Source organism: Piliocolobus tephrosceles, chromosome 4, assembly GCF_002776525.5.
Source record: "Piliocolobus tephrosceles isolate RC106 chromosome 4, ASM277652v3, whole genome shotgun sequence".
NCBI classification, from domain to species: domain Eukaryota; kingdom Metazoa; phylum Chordata; class Mammalia; order Primates; family Cercopithecidae; genus Piliocolobus; species Piliocolobus tephrosceles.
In genome coordinates, this window is record NC_045437.1 from 147,739,136 (window position 1) to 147,756,665 (window position 17,530).

The window sequence follows — 17,530 nt, forward strand, 5'->3', positions numbered from 1 at the left end:
TGAATGACAAATCGGCAAACTGCAGTGAGTTCTTCAGCATTTTTTATTCAAATACAAACGATTCTTATAAAAACACTAGATTAAAAACAAACCGGAAGGAAACAAAGGATTAAGACTTGGAAGCAAAGAGGAAGTGTTATATTTTCTTCTTCTGGGGAGGAGAGAAAGGAGGAAATTTCCATTTTTTACGTGTTTTTAACCAAGACGGAATCCCACTCAGAGCTCACTCTCAAATCCATGAGCTCTGGGCATGTAGTCTGCACCCTGGGCACTTCTGTAGATGGTATGAATATAACGTACACCCACACGATGTAACTGGGCCATCTGTCTATTGTTTCCCTGTGGTCTGAACCTCCACAGCAGATCACATGAGCTTTAAAGGTAGAGACAGACATGTGTTCTAGTTATGAGTGTCCTTACCTCTCAGTACTCACATATCTCAGTGCCACCTGCCCTTAGGAACTCCCAGAAGGCTGGGCATGGTGGCTCATGCCTCTAATCCCAGCACTTTGGGAAGATGAGATGGGAGGATCACGTGAAGCTAGGAGTCCAAGAACTTCTAGAGGCATTCACTGAAGGAAGAGCTACAGGAAGCCTAGGCTCCTGCGGTCTCATCCAGCACAAGATCCAGGTGGGAGTAACAGGAAAATGTTGAACAAGAGTGAGAAGTGGAGTGAACCACACAATGCCATTTTGAAAAGCCAGATGGCCAGCGCTGAGCCAGGTCCTGATGTGCAAGAGAAGGCATGCCTGCAGCAACTTCAGCATATTCCTTTCAACATAACCCGATTAACCTATGGAATCTAAGTTAATACCCACATCGAGGAAAGTGGCACTGTAAAGTCTAGATTAGGAGACTGAGCCCTCTCTGCCTCAATCTGTCAGACTTCAGCCTTTAAGCAGTTGGAGAAGCAGTGGGAGGGCAGCATTCCTGTAAACAAGCTAATCTTTTTAGAGTTAAGTAGGCAGTGACATTTGTAATTTAAAACGTCAAACTTGGAAAAGACCAACTCACACTATGAGAGCCTGCTCTTCTCTTACTCCCTTGCACTGGACTGGTGTGTTCTCTCTGACAAGTTCTCGGCTTTCTAACCTTCTCTCAGGTGGGACAGCAGGACAATAGCAGCCTGGGCTGAGAACAGGCCTCTCGTCCTCGTCCTGCTTCCAACCTGGACTCATTACAAAGAAAAATGAATGAATTCTCATAGTCTTTGGGGAGTAAATCTTATAACTCCCTAAAGACATTCCCTATCTTGTACCCAAAGGTAGGGAACAGCAAAAAGACAAAAAGACAACGGGGCTGCAGTGAGTGAGATGGGAAAAACGGTTTTTGCCCAGGGCAGTCTTGTTCTCTGTAATAATGAAAGGGGTGAATGAATGACAGCTATCAGAGGACTAGGTGACTGACACTGGCAGTGATCACTTCCTCAAAAAAAAAAAAAAAAAAAAAAAAGCTTAAGAAGAACAAAATCATACTTTCTTCTTCTTTATTACCTATACTTCCCTTTTCCCCTTCCCTTCTCTATTAGGTAAGAGTTTAACCAATTAAAGAATCTGGTGTCACTGATACAGATTCCTGACATTCTAGAAGCAAACCCAGGAAGGGTCCCCATAGGTAGCAGGGTTGGCAAAAATAAAATACTGGTTTTTAAATTTAGTATCTAGGGATTAACTTGACCAGGAGCACACATGATCTCTAAGCAGAAAAAGAAAATTCTCATAAAAAACGCTGGTGGTCTGAATAAATGGAAAGACATTCAAAGCCCTTGGAAGACATGACTCAATATTACAAAGGTGTCAACTGCCTCCAAATAATCTGTATGATTCAATGCAATCCCAAAGAAAAATTTTATTTTGGGAGAAACTTCTTAAACTTATTCTAGAATTTATACAGAAGGATAAAGACTCATAAATACCCAAGTCAAACCTCAAAAAGGAGACTGAATAGAGGAGCCTTAAATAAGTGGATATTAAGAGTTGCCTCCAAGTTATTATTAAAAACAGAGAGGTATTGGGACAAAAACAGCTACACAAAAAACCTGAATAAAGGGCTCAGAGACAGAACTAAAATATGCAAACCTAAAATGCAAGAACACCGGCACTACAAATCAATCAAGGGAAGAATAGGTAGCTTAGTGGATATTGACAGGAAAACTAACACTTCCCGTGGATAAAAATAAGAATGGATCTTCATGGAATATCTCATACCGTGGTGGAAATCAGCTGGATTCAAAACTTAAATGTGAAAGACACACTCATAATAAAGCCAATAAAAGAAAACATAGGTACACATCTTTGTGACATGGGTCATAAAGGCCTTCTCCAAAATATAACTTGAAAATCATAAACCAGAAGGCAAAAAAGAGATGATTTGAATACATAAAAAGGCTTTAAAGACTTTATAGTCAAAGAAGGATACCACGAATTAACAGATGATGAGAACATATTTAAACTGGCTAAATCTAACAAGGGATTAGTATCTAGAATCAGTAGGAACTTTTTACAAAGTTCAAAAAGAAAAGATGGTAACTGAAATAGAAAAATGGGCAAAGGACATGAATAGGCAATTAACAGAAGACAAAACCCAGTAAACTAACAGGCATATGAATAGATGCTCAAATTCATTAATTACCAGAGAAATGCAAATTAAAACAAAAATGAGCTATCATTTTACACCTATCAGACTGGCAAAAAATTAGAGAGCTGGGTACTGGTGAGAGTTGGCAGGAATGGAGAAATTTGCACATAGGGTTGCTGGGAATGCAGATCGACCACTCTGGAGAACCATACAGGAGAGTGCTTAAATGAAGTCTATGCATAGCCTTTGGCCAGCAATGCTTTGGGTGGGTGTATCCCAGAGGAATTCTCACACAGGAAGACATGTACAAAGATGTACACTGTGGTGGTGTGGAGTTGGAGGCATGAGGAGTGGTGATGAGGAGTTGGAGGCATGAGGAGATGGAGTACATCTCTACAAAAACGGATACAAAGTGCTGCGTACCACAAATTATGCAGTAATCAGAAGCCACAGCATAAAAAGACACAGAGGAATACGAAAGGCTCCTAACACAATGATGAGGGCACAAAATAAGAAATAAAACAAGACACAGAACATTTATTAACACACACCATTTATTAAGAACACAGGAAGATAAAAGACACACATTTTAGAAAAAAGAACTAAAACGGAATGAATAAAATGAAACACAAGGAAAGAATGAATGAATCAAGAAACCTGTGCTGATAACGTGCCATGAACAGGGGAGTGTGATGAATTCAACTCTCTAAACCTGAGATCCAAACAGAGCATTAAAAAGAGAAGAAGAAAAGGCTCTGCAAAGAAATGTACATATATTTATCAGCTGCCATCCTATCCCTGGCAACTGGGTCATTTGGAAAATACCAGCAGCTGACAGACATTACTTATGACCCTGTCTTATACTCCACAGGCACCGTATGCCCTGAGAGAAACTTCAAGATGAAAGCAACGAATTCAGAAATTCCCTTTTGCTATCTGCTCCTTCAAAACATTCTGGCTCTGTGATAAAATGTTTGCATTGAAATTCCCACCAAAACATTTCCTAGAAAGGAAAACGCTGGACATTTGGAATTTGGACTCTAGACATTTGGAATCTGGTTAAGAAGAGCAATGCCTCACTCTTAAATTCATATCAGATTGGCTTTATATCTTTAAAAGAGTTTAGATTGTGACACAAACAGAAGGAGTGTGGCAGAACAATCAAGACCCAGAGCATTAGCGCCACCTGTGGTAGATGAGCCCTACGGGTTTGGATTAAATTGCAAATTACTGCAATCAAGAGATACAGTACAACAACCTTAGCAAGGAGGGCAAGCTAAGAACCTGCACCATGTGGGAAAGGGTCCAAAAAAGGGTGAGGAAGCACTAAACCAGACCATTACACTGGCTTGCCAGCTTGGAAATCAATCAATACCCTAAAAAAAAGAATTCCTATTTAAATGACTCCTGAAAAAGCCTCTCTCTCTCTCTCTCTCTCTCTCTATATATATATATATATGTTTTTTTGTTTTTTTTTTTTGAGACGGAGTCTTACTCTATTGCCCACCCTGGAGTGCAGTGGCACAATCTTGGGTCGGCTCACTACAACCTCTGCCTCTCATGTTCAAGCGATTCTCCTGCCTCAGCTTCCTGAGTAGCTGGGATTACAAGCGTGTGCCACCATGCCCGGCTAATTTTTATATTTTTAGCAGAGATGGGGTTTCACCATGTTGGCCAGGCTGGTCTCGAACTCCTGACCTTGTGATCCACCTGCCTCAGCCTCCCAAAGTGCTGGGATTATAGGCGTGAGCCACTGCACCGGCAAAAGTGACCAATTTTTTTAATCCATCTTTTTATCTCCTATGTGCTAGATGAAAGGGTAATGATTGAAGGATCATTAGACACCCAAGACAAGCAACTCTCTTTGCTCTGTGAATAATGCGATGCAAAAAGCAAAATGTCACAACTGTTTATATTTTCCAAAATAAAATTGTTTGTCTTATTCTTTTCTCGAGGGAGGTCAAGTAATGCATGTTATTAGGTATGTTGTTCTATAGCCTAGTTTTTTAAAATTTCAATCATTAACATACTATCAACACAATTTCTGCAAAAATATCCAGCCCTCTCTGGTTCTTTGTAAAGGCTGTGTACTACTCCTTAATTTATTTAGCCAGCTCCCTATTTGGTATTTAGATTGGTTCTCATTCTTTGCTATTTTCACCAATGCCCCAACAAACTTATTTGTACAAATAAATACAAACTATCTTTGCACTCTAATGATTTCTTTAGGACAAGCCATTGCGGGGTTAGAGGGTGGTCACTTTTTTCAGGTTTCCAAAAGCATATTCTCAAAATGCCTTAAGAAATATCAGAACCAGTTGGGATGCCCACTACTAGAACCATGGTTGTCTTTCAAATCTATTGGGATTTATCCCAAATAGAGAGATGTAGGTTCATAAGGTCACAAGTTACAAGTAAAATTCTGGCCAGTGTGGGTGGAGGTCTCCATTCATATGCCTCTCCTCCCCCACCACTTTTGGGTACTTTATTACAGTGTGTCCCAGGAGGGGCCAGGTGTGAGTATCTGTTAGTGTAGCCTACTTGGCATCCATTCCCTCTGGTCCTGATGGCTTCCCTGATTTCCCTCTGGGAAACTACCCTACTCCCATTTTTTTGCAGCAGTCTTGAAACTTTCAATCAAAGTGTACAGTTTTCCCCTGGGTGGACCCAAGTTAGACCAACTTGATGCCTGGGAATTTCAATCTTCAGAAAGGAGGCAAAGACTACAAACAGTTTAGAGCTCTATCGTACTATCCAGAAGTCCCTTCCTCACCGGGTTCCTGGGTCTCCAGAACTCGTCTATTCTCAAGCCTCGCTTTTCAGCTCCTCCGACCTTACTACGAGCTACCATACAGCCTTACATATTCCTTCATTATTGTCACTGTTGTTTTTGCCTCAGTTAGCCAGAGTTGACTTCAGGTGCTCTAAAACAATCATACCTAATTGGGAGTGGGGTAGGGTGTGGAATTATGTCTTTGTTTCCTTGCCTATTTACTTGAAATTTTTCCCTTGTTCATTTTTTTTTTTTTTTTTTTTTTGGAGGTGAGGGGGAACATTTTTTTTCCTCTCAAAAAAGGCCTCTCAACCTACCCACAGCAGACATTCCAAATTACTTAATATTTTATATACAACTCCTGCGTAAAACTTATACTTTGAAGAGAAAGAAAGGGGGAAAAATTCTCTGTCCTATAATGACTTTCACACACACAAAAACAAAAAACAAAAAACACTTTCATCCTTTGGTCCACGTGGAGAGGCACTGTTCCACTGATTTTCCTAACACAACTGGAATTCACAGTGGGGCTACCTTTAAATTTTTTCTCAAGTGGATTTTACAAAGCAAGGTGACAGGATTTCCTTTGTACTGTTGCAGCAACCTGGAAGGATTTTGTTTTTTCTACCATACACCAAGGAGATAATCAGCCCGAACATTCTACCAGTAGCAGGTTCATTTTAATCCCGTTGCCTTTATAAGATTACAGGTACCCTTGGAAATCATGATTAACCAGAGTGCTTACAGGCAGCAGCAGGGCAAATGCACTATGGTCTACAGAGGCTGCCCAGGGACACTTCCAGCAGAGAAGAATGTTACCATAGAATTCATCTCCATTCTTTCCTCCCACAACAGACCACAGAGAAAACAGAGTTACTAAGAAATCATCTAATATAGTTATTGCCTATCCAGTCCTTTGAGTGAGACCGTGCTGGAGGCAAAAGCAACTTTGGCTTTCCCACAGGATAAGGCTCTCGGGCAGTTGAGTATTACTGTATTAAGTAACTTTTAAGTGATGATGAGCTATAGTCTTAAGACCTACAATTAAAGGAGATAATGTACACGAGAATGCTTTGTAAAGTGTGACACATTATTTCAATGCAAGGTGTCACTACAGCCTTGCCAGCCAGGCTTACTTACCATCCCTGCGGAGTCACCGGTGGAAAGTTGGGGTGGAGGCATGTCCCACTGCACTCGGGAACTGGGGCCAACCCAACATGCCCACAGCACCGCCTGGTGGTTCACGCCTGGAGTAGCAACTTCTCAAAGCCCACTCCCAACCCTGGCTGTAGGTTACCCAAGCATCATACTTACTCCCTTCACTCTGGCTGTCTTTGTTCGAGTTGTAGACCTGGAAAATAAAAATAAAAATTCACTTGTGTGCATTTTATACCACCCTATAGGTTCACTGTAGAAAACCATTATCTTCCTCATTTTCCCTAGTTTGTGCCACGAAGTAGAAAGTAATTTCTGGCTCCCAAATATGAACCCATTCAATAATTATCTACTTCTCAGTATTTACTTTAGCTTTTCTTAAGTGTGTGTGCATCAGAATCATCTGTGCAACTTTATTGTGTAAAAAAAAATTCCTTTTCAAGAAAGCAAGTAAATGTATATGCGTACATAAATAGAAAAGAGAAAAAAATTAAAATTAGTTACAAATCGTTAAGCATGAACTGCGCACCAGGCAATGTGCTAAGCATTTCACATGAACGATCTGAAATAATCAGCATGACAATTCTGTTGGGCAGGAGCTGTTATTATCACTGTTTCACAGACGGAGAATATGAAGCCTAGAGGGGTTAACTAATGTCTCACAGCTAGTTAGTGGCAAAGTCAGGATCTTTACATCAGAAACGTTGACTGTTAATACTGGGGAGTGGGAACTGTTACTTTTTACTCTACATACTTCTAGAAATTTGAATGTTATAAGGAGAATATATATTTTCCATAGAAACCCCTTAAATAATATAAATCATAAAAAGGGAAAGTACCCCAATAAAGAAAAAGAAAATGCCCAATATAAAAGAGACAATGACATATTGCAAGGGTCAGCAAGTTTTTCTTGCAAAGGGTCAGATGTTAACATTTTATGATTTGTGAGCCAAGAGGCAAAATCAATGACATTATGTAGCTACTTCTACAAGATAGAAAGCAAATTTTCATACATTTTTTGACAAAATCGAGAATCTAATAATATTTGAGTATGATTTTCTAAAATGCAAGCCTACGAATCAGAAGAATGTTTTGTTTCTTTTTTAAGAGAGGTTGATATTTAGCTTCATCGGTGCTCAAAGTTAGTATTCCTTATAAAGTCGATTGTAGATGTTTGTTTGTAAACATGATGCTTGGCTTATGGGCTCTACAAAAGAAGGTGGTGGGCTGGATTTGGTCTGTGGGTCACAGTTTGCCCATCCCTGATATGCTGTCATAATTAAATAAGATGAAACCTCTACTTTAGAAAAGAAAAAAATTGGCTGGGAGCAGTGGCTCACACCTGTAATCCCAGCACTTTGGGAGGCCGAGGGGGGTGGATCATGAGGTCAGGAGATCAAGACTATCTTGGCTAACATGGTTAAACTCCGTCTCTACTAAAAAACAAAAAATTAGCCAGTCGTGGTGGCAGGCGCCTGTAGTCCCAGCAACTTGGGAGGCTGAGGCAAGAGAATGGCATGAACCAGGAAGCGGAGCTTTCAGTGAGCCAAGATCATGCCACTGCACTCCAGCCTGGGCGACAGAGCAAGACTCCATCTAAAATAAATAAATTAATTAAGTAAAGAAAAAAATCATAGAACCCAAGCCCTTCTCTGGTTATTAAGGTTCTGTAGATATAGAAAGGTATAAGGTGAACCTGATCATAATATATATAATTATATATTACATATAATTATATATTATATATAATTATATATTACATATAATTATATATTATATATAATTATAATTTATTATATAGAATTATAATTTATTATATATAATATATTAATATATTATATTAACTGGGGCCAACCCAACACGCCCACAGCACCGCCTGGTGGTTCACCCTCCATTATATATTAATATATATAACAAATTATATATATATATTTATAAATATATAATTATATATATCTCCCTCCAGTGATTCTAATGGCCACTCTCAGTTGAGAACCACTTATTTAACCCCTAAAGAAACCAAGGCAACCACCTCTGAAAAGAACCATTAAATCCAGAAAGGGATTTTTTTACTTAAGAAATATGACGGAGAATGGCTGGTCAAGAGGTCCCACTTGGCCCTTTAGCTGCTTTGTGTCATTGGGTCTCTTAGCCTCTCTGGCCATCTATTGCCTCATCTGTAAAATGAGGGAGTCACCCAAGAAGGTCTTTGAATTGTCAAGCTCTAAATATAACAAATCACCCTATTTTATTATTAGTTTAAAGAAAACTAAAGCTACCAGGCCACTTATTAAAGGTCAGAAAGATTAGGAAAAAGGGAAGAGGTTTCTGTACTTAAAGAGGATTGTCTAATGAATAAAAAGACATCAATGTATATACCTAAAAGTTCGAGAGATAAGGAGTCAAAGGATTTTGATCCTGGCCTGGGCTTCCCCATCGGTAACTTCATCTTGCTGAACTTTAATTTCTTCATCTATAAAATGTGGGTGATGATAGGTTCTCCTGACTAACTCAGCCAGAGATGCTGTGAACATCAAACGAGATTGTGCCAAAGAAATATACTGAAACAGCACAACACAATGCAAGTGCTCTGGACTCTACTACTGAGAAAAGAAATGCTTGACATTGAAGGAATCTAAGGGGAGGGCAAAAGTCACCACTAAGTCTAGGTGGAGGCTGACATAGAGATTGTGTAATTTCTACTTAAAAGAGGAAACACAGTGGCCCATTCTCCCTCAGCAGCATCTTTATCATCTATATAAATGAACTTGAGCTAGACCATGGTTTCCAAATCGAGCCCCACAGCACCTGCACAAACAAGGACAGCCAAAGGGGTTGGAGAGAGGCTAAGAGCAAATGATCCCTCCCTTGGCTTTTATCCATTTTACTCATGTGGTTGTTGAACAAGGGCATAGCAGCTTTGAAAAGTTTGAAGACCTCCTAAATAGTAATTTCCCATATTGTTTGCGATTCGTTTACTTATCCATGCATTTAACAAATATTTACTGTGTGCTTATAATGGTCAGGCGATGTTCCAGGTACTGGGGATACAGATGAACTAGACATCTGTAATCTCTGCTCTCATAAAACCTTCCAATTAGTGAAGAAAACAGAAATAAGCAGATGCACAAATATGATTACTTCAAATATTGATAAGCACATTGGAGAAAGTTAAAATAAAAAAAAAGCGGGGGTGTATAGTGGACTTTAGGTGAGGAAATGCTTCTCGGAAGAGGTGACCTTTGCGCCAGGCCTGACTGATGAGGGGGACCTCCTTGGGAAGATGTGGGGCCAGTGCCAACAAAAAGTACAGGTCCTTCGAAGGTGAAAAGTCATTGCATTTGAAGGAAGAAGGCCAGTGTGGTTGGCAATCAGTGCAATGCAGAGAGGGGTAGGAGATGAGGATAGGGCAGAGGGGCAGCGATCCGATCCTGCATAGCCTTGTGACCTGTGAGTGAAATGGGTCACAGTGTAATAGCTAGGACCAGAGATCCATGGTGACTGGCATTCACTAACCTTGGAAAGTTGGGCAAGGGAAATACAGTAGAGAAGACCACACTTCGGCAAGTATTTTTTTTTCAGCCATCCTTGATCCTTGCATTTCTCCCAGTAAATTCAAACATTCTATCCAAGGGAAACTTGCTTCTATTTATAGCCGGCAAAATCCAGAAGGAATAGTAAAATGCAGGACTTCCAGCCCTCCTTAATTAGGAGATGAATTTGTGCCAAATTACTGTCTTTCAATGTTTCCTGGGTCTCAGGAGATCCCTTCCTGGAACACCCAAGCATTCCCTGAATTGGAGAAGTATCATCAATGAGCCAAAGGCACCAGAAACATGTACCCGCCTGCTCCTCTGAGGCCAGGCCGTTAATCTCTGTCTGGTTTGGGTTAATGAGCCAAGGAGAATGAGTTTTGAAATGAAGCTAACAAATCCTGCTTACCAGGACGTTGTGACTACAGGGCCCAACAAAGAAGGCCCAGGGTGGGGAAGCAACCAGATGCTGGCTCAGTCACAGCACTAAGCAGGATGGTTTTGTTTACCTAGCACTCACCAAGTGCCACACATGGCAACGTCTAATCCTTGCAACCACCACATGGATGAGGTCTAGTATTATTCACATTTTAGAGATATGGAACCTGAGACCCAGAGTGGTTACACAGTTTGTGTAAGGACATAGAGCTGGTCAGTGGTGTACTATTCTATCTTGCCTCTAAAGGATGTACCAATAATTCCCTTTTACCTTTCTAGGCAGTGGCAAATGTATATCACTACCAAGTCCCTCCAGTGGTTGGTATTATGGCTCATTTTATGAGCCTTCTTGTATACTGACAGAAGCTAACAGCATCTAATTCACCCTTTAGAAATGGTCGGTCTGCTCTGGGTTATCCTTCTTCTACAGATCTCATAGCTGCCCACTAGTATCAGACTGAGGTTCAGAGGCAAGAGCAATGTCCTGAAAGGTCACTTTGACCATAGCTTTGTCTTATGATTAGCAATTTCAAATTTATATGCTTTCAGGTAAGCCTCTTGAGAGTATCTATCTTAACAGAATAGAACCCAACTCTCCAGGAGCAACCCAAGTGGACAACAGGCACTGAACAATGCCCTGATTTATGGCTCCTCAGAAGACTGAAACAGTTAACGCACCTTCAACAACCCAGCTTCAGCTAACCTCTACCTGTTCTGCTTAGCTAGAGTACTCTAAAACCTGGGAATATTGTCTCCTTTGGGTTTACATACTTTGATGTAGGTATAGTCTAGTTTCTGCTGACCGTTGTATATGAAGATTTGTTAAAGATCCATGCCAACAAGTATCTATTTTCAAGTATATGCTTCTGGAAGAGAGAAATTACATGTGTTTATCTTATCAGGAACCATCTAAGAGTCATTAAAGAATAATTAGGACAGATAGAAATTAGTAATGATGACGATGACAAAAGCCCTGCTATGTGCCCGACACCATGCCAAGCATTCTGTGTGCACTGTCTTATTCGGTTCTCATACCAGCCTAATTATTCCTGTCACAGAGATGAGAAAACTGAGGCATTAGAGAAGTTAGGTCACATGTCCAAGGTCAGACAGCTGGAAATGGGCAGAGTCCAGAGAGGAACTCCCACGGTCTGTCTCCAGACACCAAGCACTTAACCACTAACCACATGATCAATAAGTCATTGTGATGATGACGACAATGACGATGACGATGACGATGATGATGATGATAAAGGTGAGATGTTGTGGGCAGCTGGGCAGGTGAATCACAGAAGGAAGAACTTGCTCTGAGTCAGAAAGAAAATGAAACTGGGAACAGCCTTCTGATTCTAGCCTGGAGTATTTACCACTAACCCATGCAAACAGCTGGCATCTAGTGTAGAAGTGACACTTCATATTCTCTCTGAACCACAGGGTTTGATCCTGACGATAAACACCAGGGGTGGAGAGTAGCTCTTTGATACAAATCACAGGGCACTGCAATTCTGAGTCCTTACCCAGAAGCTGCAATGAAAGTACAATTTAATAAATCAAAGGAGGGCGAGGAAAGCCTTCATATGCTTCCTCTGCACCAAGATGTGATTTTGCAGCAAATTCTGTTCACTGCTGAGCCAATTCAGTTTACATGTCCCTACAGAATTAACAGAGAATACACAGAGTCATTTGGATTCCCAGAATTTTTCTATGAGTACCTTTATTACCATTATCCAAGCCGTACTGAGAAAGCAGAGAGGTTTGTTTTTCAAATGTAGAAATTAAAGACATAAGTAAAGCAAAAATTTGACAAAACAATGTAACTTTTCCCTTTCACACACAGCTGTGTTAGAGTTTAGCCATACCACACTTTGGATCAAAATCTGGACAAAATAAAGATGCTGGAAAAATAGGTTCATAAGTAAATTTGTTTAAAACTGATGCTCCTCTCTAAACCACACCATCTTTACCCAAATGCACATCCAAACCCTATGATCCCCTGAGGTCTACTTCAAGTAGCCTGGGATATCTAATCTCCTCCCACCTGGATGTTCCCCTGATGTACCAATGTGGAGACACACTGAATAGGGCAATGTGTCAACATCTTAAAACAATCAACAGACTGGTTCCACACCGTCGAATATCATCTCATCCCCTCTGTGTGACAAAATGGGTCCATCACTAGAGTCAAAAGAGCTTGTTCTTTTGCATTGTTTCTGTCAGTGGTGACAGACTTGTAGTAATCTACTGCTTAGGTTCAAAGTCTAACTTTACTATTTATTGGCTAACATGCACATCAGTTATGATCCCTAGACCTCAGTCTTGCCATCTGGAAAAGGAGGATACTAACACTCTCCACCTCTTAGGATTGTTGTAATAATTAAATGGAATCACAGATATACAGTATTCAACACAGCACTGAATGTAAATTCTATGGCCTGTTGAACATTTTATAAGGATTAACTTTCATCATCATCACTGTTATTTTCCTCCTTCCTTCTCTTCCCACTTTGTGTTTAAAAAGCAAAATAAATAAATAAATAAAAGCCTTTTCTGGTGATGGAAATATATCCCCTACGGGATAAATGGCTTGAGGGACCCTGTGGCATTGGTCTTGTTGGCAATGTAATATAACCAACTGAAACTAAGAGATGAAGGGAAAGGAAAGGAGATAATGTAAGGTCAACTTTTAGATCAATGGTTCTTAATCTTTTTTAAAATAGCAATCAAACATAAAAATAGCCACCTGCCACCAACCACTTTTTCACTATCAATTATGTGCCAAGCAGCATACTAAGCATTTAAATGAATGATTTTATTTCATCCTCAAGCCTATGGGGTACTACACCTGCCTCTATTTCACAGTGTCATATGGGTTAATTAACTTTCCAAAGGTTACATACTAGCAAATTACAGAGCCAGGATTTGATTTAGGCAGAGCACAGTAGACTAGAGTCTGTACTCAACCACAACTTCATACAGCTTCTCCACCCAGTCCTGCTTTCCAGAGGAAAAATAGCCTGCCAATTAACAAAGAACTCAGAAGAGGCTAAGCAGTAATTAAAATGGCAACAATGCAACCATTATGTAATAACAAAATTTCCACCCAATTTAAGCATAACAGGAATTCTACAAACTTCCAATTAATGCAAGTGTGGCAGTAATTAAAAACCACAACCAGCTTGAGACATTTTAGGATGCCCAAAAAACACCCCTCCTAAAACCTATCAGCACATACAGAGAGAACTGGCCAGGGTTGCCAAAGACTGTGTGGCAGGTTTCTCAGTTGAGCACCGCATTAGAATGTTCGGCAAACACTAATACAGGCTAAATTTAGGGACTTTTTCTTTTTTTTTTTTTTTGAGAAAGAGTCTTGCTCTGTCAACCATGGCTGGAGTGCAATGGTGCGATCTCAGCTCACTGCAACTTCCACCTCCTGGGTTCAAGTGATTCTCCTGCCACCTGAGTAGCTGGGACTACAGGCCACGCCTGGCTAATTTTTTGTACTTTAGTAGAGATGGGGTTTCACTGTGTCGCCCTGAGCTCGGGCAATCCACCCGCCTCGGCCTCCCAAAGTGCTAACATTACAGGCATGAGCCACCATGCCCAGTCTTAGGAACTTTTGATAACACCCCTGAGAAGTTACTAGTAAGACACCCTTAGTCTGTGGAATGCCACCCATGAAATCCAATAACGGACATGATCTTTCTAGATCCGGACTTCTCTTTTCACCCATGGGCCACAGGCCACACTTGGAACAGCTTTTGAGAAGGAATTGTTTGAATCTGAAGCATGAATAGCCCGGAGTAAATAAGAATGTGTATCAACTCAAGGGGTCAGAGCTTGGAAGCCAGCTATTGGTTCTTCCTCCTCCTCCTCCCATGAGAAATGTGGCTCTCATCACTATGGTCTGAGTGGTGAAACATGCTCAGTGGAGCAAAAATAACATGGTTGTTGCAACTTTTCTGTTTCTCAGCTGGCAATACTCTGTCAGGCTTTCCCTTTCCACTGCTACCACTGTTGCACTTGCTGTCTTAGGGCGGCTCCCTCAAATGTGAAACCAATAAAAATACAGTTGATGGCACTTCCCAATGACCAATTCCTGAACCAGTGTCAAGACCTTGCTCTTACCCTGTAGAATTACACACAAAGGGGGTTCAGTAACTGGCACATAGCCAGCCACTCAGAAAGTACTGATTGGATAAATAGAGTAAGAGAGAAACTGCAACTGGGGGAAAAAAAAAAAGAAAAACAGAAAAAACACTAAAGGTGGAGTTGGTGAGGACAATGCATTGGCCAGACAGAAACGGCAAGCTAGATGTGTGCTCAGGTGTCCAGGTGACTGCTTTGTTCCCCCCATCACCTGGCAAATTCTCTATGAATCTTTCTTACAAGGGAATGGAAATAGACAATTCAGGCTTTCCTAGGAGACAACAGGATACAGATATATCTTATTTGGCTTAACTCAAGGCTATCAAAATCCCTCACATAGCCATTTATTTTCTATGTTCCACCCCTGTGTGTTAGGTCTACATTCACCAGGTGACAACGAATGCTGCTAATAGTTTTGGAGACCATGGTACCACTGGGGAGTTCTGAAATAAGGGCTAAGGAAGGGGTTCTGTACCTATTGGTGCCGAGTGCCTTCCCCTACACAATCAGAGGCATCTCAAGACTAGGCAGTCTCTTAGAAAATGGCCCAGTAAAAAGTGACCAAATGGCTGTGCTCCTACAGCCATCCAAAAGACAGAGTCTTTTAACAGCCTCTGAAGCTTTCTTGCTGGTGAATAAAAACTGCTGCTTGCTATTAAAAACATGATTACAACAATGATGACGAATAGAAAAATAAACTTTCTTTTCCATTAGTTCAAGCATTGCCTGCTGCTTTGTACCTGGTGGATATAAGCAACTTATCTCTTTGTATTATTCCTCAGTAACATTGGGGGGGAAAAGTGCTCTGGACACCTGTGATTACTACTGTTCAACATCCATGCCCCTCTTTTTCCAGGGATACCACCCTCATTTTCCTTGGGGAGCCACCTCCCTGCCAAGGCAAGTCCATATGGTTTGGGTGGGGCTGGTCCCAATTCCATCTTCAGGTTTGTTGCATGTGATCCAGACTATGCATCCTACGGCACATGTCATTGGCCCAAGCCAAACTCAGCCCACGACACTCACTTTTTATTACAACTATTGGAAATGAGGCCTTGTGTTGCTAGAAAAACAGGATGCATACCTGAAGCTTTTGAGGCCAACTTCGGCTACCACACAGGCAAAGCCTTGAGCAGAAAAGGTCAAACAAAGAAATGCAGAGCCATGAATGAAGGGACATGGGATTCTGATGGTATCACTTGAGTCCTTTTATCTTAACATATCAGAAGCTCATCCCTGCTCTTTCTATAGTATATCAATAACATCCTTTTTATTTTGAAGCTGTTTCTGTTGCTTGCAGACAAAGGTTTCCTACTTGTGCTTTATAGGGAACTCTAGAGTGGAGGAGAAAAAAGTGCAACAGAGTTGAACAAGAAACTGTGCTATCATCCTTGAATTTCCCATTCCTTCTACCTCACATATCCAATCGGTTCCAAGTTGTATCATTTCTATTACTATCATAAATCTTGAACCTATTCCTCATCCCCACTTCTTTTTCTATTGCCCAAGGTCAAACTGTCTTTGCCTTCTCACCTAGACCTTGACATTGGCTATCTCCTGGTTCTTGTTGGCTCCACTCTCTGGCTCTGCTCACTTGCTCCACAAGATGTGTTTCCCTAAACCACAGTGTTGGTTGGAGAAGAGAAGCCTTCAAAACATCACAATACCAGTCTTCAGATTCTCAAAGGGCAGTGATGTGAAGAAGGGGAAATCTTATTGGGCTGAACAGAGATGAAGGTCAGGGTGGAGTCCCCAGGAAGGCAGATTTCAGCTGAATCTAAATAACTGATAGGAGCTCTTCATGGTCCACTAAAGCAGGAGACTGACCCAGCATCCTCTTACACACAGACCTAAGCCCCCTTCTGTCTAGAAGGCAGCCCAGGCATTCCTGGGCTGATTAATTTAGCTGCATTTGGGGTTTAATCATCGTTAGCCTAACTCTTTCACTGGTATAGGCCCTGGACAGATTCCAAAACAGGGAGAAATGGAATTGAATGAAGTAGAGTCAAGGGTTGGATGGAGCATGCTGTGGGCTTTGGAAACTTGGCATTAAGGCCTGTGTTAAAGCAAACTAAATATGGCTAGAGAAGGACTCCATACTCCTATATTTGAGTCCTTGTGGACTAACCGTAACCTAACTTAATAGGTAGACACCTGAATAGCTGAGTCTTGGCCAATCCCAGCAGCCACACCACAACCACTTATACACTGGTGAGTGAGTGTTCAAACTATGTTCAAATTAGGCAAACACCAAGCTGTAACCAATCCAGTTGTTTCTGTACTTACTTCTGATTTCTGTACATCACTTCTTTTTTTTTTTTTTTTTGTCTATAAATTTATTGTGAGGCATCCCTGGAGTCTGTCTGAATCTGCTGTGATTCTGGGGGCTGCCCGATTCACAAATTGTTCATAGCTCAATTAAACTCCTTTAAATTTAATTTGGATGAAGTTTTTATTTTGTCACCTGGTTCTACCGCTTTTGAGCTATGCACCCTTAGACAATCATTTAACATTTCTGAGTCTGCTTTCTCATTGCAAAGTAGAGCTAAGTAATAATACTTATGAGAGTATTAACGGAATTTAAAATAGTCATCACAGTGACCGGAGGTGCTCAAAAACGTTATTTCCCTTTTCCTTACTCCACAGATATTTCCTAACTTACTTGATGGCTGCAGACAACCTTAATCTCTCGTTTCTTTGATCTCTTACTGCTCCTACAGTCTGTATTCTACAGAATTTAATACTTCCAAATATAATTTTTCATTCTCATCATTTCCAATCTCCAATCAAGGTCAGTTTTACATTTCTATGGGGCAGGGTTTAGGGGAAGTGATCTATGTGGCATCTAAGTGTTTGCATATATTCAGTATCCAAGAAATTATTCCTGATTAAACGACAAGGGGTTTA

The 17,530-nt window shown here is 40.8% G+C and overlaps 1 protein-coding gene across 7 annotated transcripts in view; it reads right to left on the reverse strand.

Annotated features, from left to right (window-relative positions):
* Positions 1-17,530, reverse strand: part of ARHGAP26 (Rho GTPase activating protein 26) — a 469,263-nt gene that overhangs the window by 213,894 nt on the left and 237,839 nt on the right. For all 7 annotated transcript variants that reach the window (XR_003309454.2, XR_003309455.2, XR_003309456.1 and 4 more), the window contains one exon: positions 6,666-6,702. Coding sequence is in view for 4 of the 7 variants with exons in the window: in XM_023187730.2 (XP_023043498.1) it covers positions 6,666-6,702 (37 nt within the window). In the remaining 3 variants the exon portion in view is untranslated. The remainder of the gene's footprint in view (positions 1-6,665; positions 6,703-17,530) is intronic.